The sequence below is a fragment of the Cricetulus griseus genome (genome assembly GCF_003668045.3).
Source record: "Cricetulus griseus strain 17A/GY chromosome 1 unlocalized genomic scaffold, alternate assembly CriGri-PICRH-1.0 chr1_1, whole genome shotgun sequence".
Classification (NCBI taxonomy): Eukaryota; Metazoa; Chordata; class Mammalia; order Rodentia; family Cricetidae; genus Cricetulus; species Cricetulus griseus.
Window position 1 is genome coordinate 207,377,854 of NW_023276807.1, and position 8,174 is coordinate 207,386,027.

General features: G+C 42.0%; 1 protein-coding gene across 2 annotated transcripts in view; it reads left to right on the forward strand.

Annotated features, from left to right (window-relative positions):
- The first annotated feature begins 17 nt into the window (after positions 1-17).
- Tox4 (TOX high mobility group box family member 4) overlaps positions 18-8,174 on the forward strand; it is a 19,227-nt gene continuing 11,070 nt past the window's right edge. For both annotated transcript variants that reach the window (XM_035452892.1, XM_035452893.1), the window contains exons 1-3: positions 18-160; positions 348-416; positions 7,788-8,030. In XM_035452892.1, the coding sequence (XP_035308783.1) occupies positions 155-160; positions 348-416; positions 7,788-8,030 (318 nt within the window). In that variant the 5' untranslated portion in view covers positions 18-154. The remainder of the gene's footprint in view (positions 161-347; positions 417-7,787; positions 8,031-8,174) is intronic.

The following is an 8,174-nucleotide window of genomic DNA, read 5'->3' on the forward strand; positions in this document are numbered from 1 at the left end:
GCCTTCGGGCAGCTCGAATCGCGACTGGTTCGGCCAGGACTCCGTCCAATCAGCGGAGAGCGACGCTCCTCTTTGAGGAAGTGACGCGTTCGGAACCCAGTGGGTCCGGTGGGAGCGATGCGGACACTGGGACGCTGGTAGTGGTGCTGTGAAGATGGAGGTACGCGCGGGGGGTCTGGAGGGTTGACGAGCAGCGCGGCCGACTAGATGGAAGCAGAAGCGGGAAGCCGGACAGCGGGGAGCGAGGGGTGCTCGGGAGGGCTGGGAGGCCCGGGGTCCCCGCGCGCCCCTGCTTCGCTCACTTATCCCCGTGGCTTTTTATTTATTTATTTGTTTTTGGTTTACAGTTTCCCGGAGGAAATGACAATTACCTGACCATCACTGGGCCCTCGCATCCTTTCCTGTCAGGGGCCGAGGTGAGCAAAAGCTGCCGACGCTGGGGCGCGGGAGGGCCTAGGCAGCGGTTGGGGCCGGACGGTGGGGGAGAGCGCGGGGGCGGACGGGAGCTGGGGAGGACAGTGGCCGAGGCTTCGAGAGCCTCTGAGGACTCTGAGCGGTGCGGTGGGGGGACGAACGGGAAGCGTCTGTCATCAGAAAACCAGGATGTTGAAGAGCTTCACTGCCTGTTTAAGGAAGGAGTCCGGTTCTGAATGTGGAGAACGAGTGGGATTGTCTGCCCTGGTTCGGGTGAAGTAGTTGCAACAATCTTGGGAAGATAGCAAGGAAGAAATTTGTTTTTTTTTTTTTTTCAGTAAAGAAAACCTGATAAGAAAGTAGTTTATGTAGCAGGGGTTAACCTCGGACAGGTGTTAATTCTTGAACTCTGTAAGTGGTCTTTTAAACTTGAAATTTCTGATAAAAGTGGCTACTTTCACCAACGTGGTTTCTGCTCGCTTTGCTAATGAAGGATAGAAGGAAAGAAATAGCCGCCAGAGAACATAAAAAGAGTAGAGTATACCTTGTTTGCCAGTGAGTACAAACTTTGAGCAGATAACTTCACTTTTGGATCACAGTTGTCAAGTTAACTATAATAATAGGGTTTGTTTTGTTTTGCCTTTTTTTTTTTTCCTCCAAGCCAGGGTTTCCCTGTGTAGATTTGGTGCCAGTCCTAACACTCCCTCTGTAGACCAGGCAGGTCTTGAACTCTCAGAGATCCGCTTGCTTGTTTTGCTTTTTAAAGATGGTGTGAAGTAGAAATAATGATTGATGGAGACTGTAAGACAGCAATTCACAACCGGTGAGTCAGGACCCTTGGGGAGTCGAGTGACCCCTTCACAGGAGTTGCATGCCAGATATTTACATTGTGATTCATAACAGTTGCAAAATTACAGTGTGAAGTAGCAACAATATAATTTTATAGTTGGGGGGTCATCTCAACATGAGGAACTATATTAAAGGGTCACAGCATTTGGAAGGTATTCGTCATCTCTGGCAGTCTGCTAGTTTATTTTTTAATTTACAATTATTGAATGTTTTCCTAAACAAGGGAAAGTGTGATTCAAATGAATGGCAAAATTGGAAAGAAACTCAATCTTGAACTTGTTCCTTCCAAGTGAGGTTTAGTTTTATTGTTTGAAGTGCCATAAATCTCATTGTCATTATTCATAGGAAAATGCATTTAAAAAGCAAATACAAGCAATTACAAATGTAGTGTTACACACCTTTAATCCCAGCACTTGGGAGGCAGAGGCAGGTAGATCTCTTTTGAGTTTGAGGCCATCCTGGTCTACATAGTGAGTTCCAGAACTGCTAGAGCTACATAGAGAGATTCTGTCTCAAAAAAAAAAAAAAAAGTAAACACAGTTTTCAAATTCATCCCACCAGCCCTTTTTATGGAGTTGAATAGTCAAAAAGCAGTTACATGAGAGATGGCACCTTTTACATCCAGGGAGCTATGGCTGGATAGTGGAGCCTTCCACCTGCTGTGTTCCAGAACCTTGATCTACGGCACTGACCGAAAAAGGAAGGAAATTTCCAGGCTTTCATCAGCCCTTCATTTTTAGTGAGAGAAGGGGACGCACAACTAAATTTTTTTTTAAAGATTTATTTATTTATTTATTTATTTTATCTATTATGTATACAACATTCTGCTTCCATATATATCTGCACACCAGAAGAGGGCACCAGATCTCATTGTGAGCCACCATGTGGTTGCTGGGAATTGAACTCAGGACCTCTGGAAGAGCAGTTGATACTCTTAACCTCTGAGCCATCTCTCCAGCCCACACAACTAAATTTTAAGCTTAATTTCAGTAGCTTCCTTTAAGCCTAGGTACTGCTATTGGGTTTGTTTTTTTGTTTGTTTTGAGACAGGGTTTCTCTTTGTAGACCTGGCTGTCCTGGAACTCACTCTGTAGACCAGGTGAGCCTTGGACTCTTAGATCTGCCTGCCTCTGTCTTGAAAGTGCTGGGTTTAAAGACCAACACTGCCTGGCCTGTTAATTTACAACTCTTACTCCTTCTTATTTCTATCCCTCTTGTGGTGAATTTTTTTGTTTTGTTTTGTTTTTCGAGACAGGATTTCTCTGTGGCTTTGGAGGCTTGTCCTGGCCTACTAGCTTTTGTAGACCAGGCTACAGGAACTCACAGAGATCCACCTGCCTCTGCCTCCCGAGTGCTGGGACTAAAGGCATGTGCCACCACTGCCTGATAGTGGTGGTGAATTTTTAAATTATTTTGTTTTTGTTTTGAGGGGATGGTTTCACTATGTAGTCTTGACTTGAGTCAAACTCAATATGTGACCTGGCTGGCTTTTTATCTGCCTTTGCTTCCTGAATACTGGGATTAAAGGTGTCTTACACACCACCATGCCTGGCTTTTAATCTTTTTTTTTTTTTCTCAGAGTTTTTTTTTTTTTTTTTTTTTTTTTTTTGAATTAGAAACAAGATTGTTTTATATGGCAATCCCAGTTCCCTTCTCCCTCATCCTCCCTACCATGCTCCCCTCCCCAACTAAAACCCTACCTATCACATATCCTTTCTGCTCCTCCTGCATGGTGAGGCCTTCCATAGGGTGTCATCAGAGTTTATCGTATCCTTTGGGATAGGGCCTAGGCCCACCTGGCTTTTAATCTTTACATTAATGGGTGTAAAAGTTTTGTTGTCTTCGGTCTTACTTTGAGCCTTGTGAATAACTTAAAAGAGGGTGACTTTTTTTTTTTTTTTAAGCAATCCTTTTTTTGAAGAATGGTAGTTTTTCAAGTTGTTTTTTTCCAAAAAGAACAATAGCTGCTCATATAGGATACCAACCATAAAATAATTGAAAAATTCCATTGTGTTCAAGTTAGGAACTCTATATCAAAAGGCATCGTTATAGGGCTAGAGAGATGGATCAGCGGTTAAAGCACTGACTGTTGTTACAGAGTATCTGGATTCAGTTCCTAGCATCCACACGATAGGACAAAAAGGCCTGTAACTAGTTTTCACACCCTCTTCTGACCTCTGTAGGCACTGCACACATGCAGAACACAGGCATACATGCAGGCAAAACATTCATTTATATAAGTAAAAATAAGTATTGCTGCTTTTTTTTTTTTTTGATGGCATTGAGGCTAAAGATATTGCTGAGAAATTTAAAGCCTTTGTTGCTCTTACAGAGGACCCAGTTTTAATTTCCAGCATACACGTGGTGGTTCACAACCATCTATAACTTCAGTTCCAGGGGATTTGATTCTCTTTTCTAGCCTCTGTGAGCACTAGACACGAATATGGTGCTGATACATACCCATACATATAAACTAAATCAAAAGGAGTGATGGCAAAAGCCTTTAACTCCAGCACTTTTCAAGGCAGAAGCAGGCAGCTATCTGTGAATTCAAGGCCAGCCTGGTCTTCAAATTGAGTTCCAGGACAGCCAGGACTGTTATGCAGAGAAACTCTTGTCTTAGAACCTCCTCCCAAAAAAAGACATTATAACTACATGTATGAAATTTGTGTTTATAAATAAATTATAATTACATGTACAGAATTTCATATATGAAATTCTGAAAAAAATTAGAAAAGATATCATTAACAAATAGGAGCTCTAGAAGAGAAGATATTTATAATACTCACATGTAAGTCATATTTAGAATATATGAAGCACTAGTACAGTTTGAAAATGAACACGTTTGGTTTTTTTTTATAATCTATTTTTATTTCTTGTACATTGGTGTTTTACCTGAGTGTATGTCTGTGTGAGGGTGTCAGGTTCCCTGAAACTGGCGTTACAGCTGTGAGCTGAATTGAACCTAGGTCCTCTGGAAGAGCAGTCAGTGCTCTTAACTGCTGAACTATCTCTCAGTCCCGAAAATGAACAGAAATTTCAACAGTCAATTCACAAAGAGTCCATCCAAACTGCCACTAGGTATATGAAAATTTTCCATTTAAAAGAATGAGGAGTGTCAGCGGGGCCGTGGTGGCACATGCCTTTAATCCTAGCACTTGGGAGGCAGAGGCAGGTGGATCTTTGTGAGTTTGAGGCCAGCCTGGTCTTCAAAGAGAGTTCCAGGACAGTCTCCAACCCTACAGAGAAACCCTGCCTTGAAAAACCAAAAAAAAAAAAAGTGTCAGAGAGAAAGGAGTAGTATTATTGCACTGCTTCAGATAGGAAGCTTGTGTATTTGCAGATTTAGTCTTCTGTTTCTCTCCGTTTGGTTGGCTCATAGTGCTTTGTATGTGACCACTACTTTTAATCCCAGAACTCAGGAGGTTGGGAGGGGGGCAGTTCTCTGCCTTCCAGGCCAGCTAGTCTATTTCTGTTATATCAGATTTTCTTTTCAGTTTCATTGTTGGCTCTTATGAGATAGGGTCTCATCTAGCCAAGGCTGGCCTCCAATTCCCCATGTAGCTGAAGGTGATGCTGACTTTCCTAACCCTTTGGTTTCTACCTTCCAGTTCAGTGGTTCTTTAACCTGTGGGTCTCAACCCCTTTGGGGGTTGAACAACCCTTTTACAGTTCATAACAGCAAAATTACAAAGTAGCAATGAAGATAATTTTATGGTTGGGGTCACCACACAGGAGGAACTGTATTAAAGGATTGCAGCATTAGGAAGGTTGAGGACCACTGTTCTAAGTGCTGGGATTGTAAGTGTGCATCGTCACACCTAGTGTACTGTGTTGTTGTTGTTAGTTAGTTGTTTTTTTTTAATTATTTTATGTGCATTGGTGTTTTACCTGCATATATGTCTGTGAGGGTCCCCTGGAACTGGAGTTATAGACAGCTGTGAGCTGCCATGTGTGTACTGGGAATTGAACCTGGGTTCTCTAAAGAGCAGTCAGTGCTCTCAACTACTGAGCCATTTCCAGCCCTGTATTCTATTTTTAAAAATAAAGTTTTTTCAGGACAGGGTTTCTCTGTATAGCTTTGGGGACTGTCCTGGAACTCTCTCTGTAGACCAGGCTGTCCTCAAACTCACCTGCCTGCTTCTCTGCCTCCCAAGTGCTAGGACTAAAGATAGTGACTCCACTGCCCGGCTTTAAAAATAATTTTAAGGATCCATAATAACTACATTATAGGATAAATTAGGTGTTAATGTCAATTTCTTTAAAATGAATATACAAGAAATTTTTTTTAATTAAAATTTTTATATGTATGGGTATTGTGCCTGCAAGTATGTCTGTGTACAACACACTTGGTGCCCATGGAGGTCAGAAGAGGATATGAGATCTCTTGGGACTAGAGTTAAACAAAGTTGTAAGCTACCATGTAGGTGCTGGGAATAGACCCTAGATCCTCTGGAAGAGCAGCCAGTGTTCTTAACCACTGAGCTATCACTTTTATCTCCAGTAAAGTGTTTTTTTTTAAATACTGGATGGTTAATATATGGATCAGTTTAGAGTATAGTATATGGCAGGCTCTGGGTACAAGCCTCAGGGCAAATGAAAGATGATAGAAAACAGAGATCGGATGAGAAGAGGTGGGAAATGGTAGTTTTCATGTTTGTTTCTCAAAGTCATTTGAGTGTATGTATGTATGTGTGCATGCAGAGGACAGAAGGCGTTTGAACCCCTGGAGCTAGAGTTAAATAAAGGTGGTTGTGAGCCACCAGAGTGGGTGGTGAAAACTGAGCCCCAGTCCTCTTCAGAAGCAGCAAATGCTCCTAAGTGCTGAGTCATCTCTCCTGCCCCTCCTTCACTCAGTATCTAAGCATCCTTTATTATTATTTTAATTGCATTACATTTTATTTACTATGTGAGTTCTCTTTCTTTCCCTCCCCTTCCTCCCTCTTTCCTCTCTTCTGCTCTCCCAAAAGGGTTAGAGGTGGGAAGTGGGTCCTCTTCCTTTACCATTGTTTTCTTGAAATAGGGTCTTTACTGGATTTATGGCCTGATACTAATTATATAGCCAGCCTGGCCTGATAGTTATGGTAATCTTCGTGGCTCAGTCTCCTGCACACTGAGATTATAGTGTGCACCACTTTGCCAGACTACAATCTCTTTTTTTATAGATAAGGAAAACCTGCTCAAGGTTATAAGCTGAGAGTTCTTTCTACAAAGCCTCTCACTTATTACTTATAACACTTCGTTGCTACAAATGCTTTTGTTATAGTTTTTTAGTGCCACAGGAAACTGTCAAATACATCTTAAGTTAGACACTGCTGTTAGTTCTATGAATAGTGGCCCCATTCCTAATAGGAGGAGTGAAGCTGGGTGTGGTGGTACACACTTTTGATTCCAGCAGTCAGGAGGCTTGCCAGGTTTTGAAAGAAAGGAAGGAAAGTAAGAAAGAAAAGGGGGGAGAAAAAAATACAACAAACTGGAAGACTGATTATTGTTAGACTTAAGAGGGGTCAACTGGGCCAGGTGCACTAATATTTTCTCCTTTTATTTCCTTTTTTTTTTTTTTTTTTAGGCAAGGTGTTGCTATGTAAGCTAGGCTGGCTTCAGATTCACTTTGTAGCTGCTCATCCTTTTTCTTGATATTATTGGACCCCCAAACCCTTCAAATCCTATGAAGATGAGAATCTTGTTAACACTGAAATTTCTAAAACAATGAGGGTTTCTTGTTTTGTTTTTAGAGACAAGGTTTCTCTGTAGCCCTAGTTGTCCTAGAACTTGCTTTGTAGACTAGGCTGGCCTTGAATTTACAGAGCTCCCCCTGCCTCTGCCTCCTGAGTGCTGCGATTGAAGGTGTGTACCACCATGCCCACTTAAGATGTCTTAAGAAATTCATAAATGCAATTTTTTTTCTCTGTGTAGCTTTGGAGCCTGTCCTGGAACTCACTCTGTTAACCAGGCTGGGCTCAAACTCACAGAGATCCACCTGCTTCTGCCTCCCAAGTACTGGGATTAAAGGCAGGTGCCACCACCACCACCTGGCTAAGTACAAATATTTTAGAGGTAGGTAAGTTTTCTATGGCACTATTGTATAGGATTTGATCCAGAGGAACCTAAAACAATTAAGTGTGATTGGCTGGTCAACAGTTAATTTATGTGGTCTGAAAATTCAAGTATAACATTGTGAAATAACTGGTGTCTATTAATATCTGTCAAGTGGGCTGTCAAGTGGGTTGTATTGAAAGACTCATATTCCTTAGAAATAATTTAAGGCAAAGGTAGTAAAGTTTGGAAAAAGAAAATAATTCAACATTGTAATTGATGTTGGAGTCTCAGGTGTGTCATGTGACCAAAGATTTAAAGGCTAAAAAGATGTTTATTTATAAACTGTGTTCTGTGGAGTCTGTTGCAAAGTGATGTAGAGCGAAACAGAAGCACACTGACACTTTGTTGTGCTCAGCTATGGCCGGTCTTAGGGATATGTAGTTTCTCCTCTTCCTACTAATTCTATTTCCTTTTTTTCCACACAGACATTCCATACACCAAGCTTGGGCGATGAGGAATTTGAAATCCCACCTATCTCCTTGGATTCTGATCCCTCTCTTGCTGTCTCAGATGTGGTTGGCCACTTTGATGACCTGGCAGACCCCTCTTCTTCACAGGACGGCAGCTTTGCAGCTCAATATGGAGTTCAGACATTGGACATGCCTGTGGGCATGACCCACGGCTTGATGGAGCAGGGTGGGGGCCTCCTGAGTGGGGGCTTGACTATGGTAAGGAGTAACTGTGGCAGGCTCACCCAAACTCAGGAATGGGTTTAGAAGGACAAAAGTTAATCTCTATTCCCTGCTAAACTTAGGTAGTACTATTTCTTTTTTTTTTTTTTTTTTTTTTTTGGTTTTTCCAGACAGGGTTTT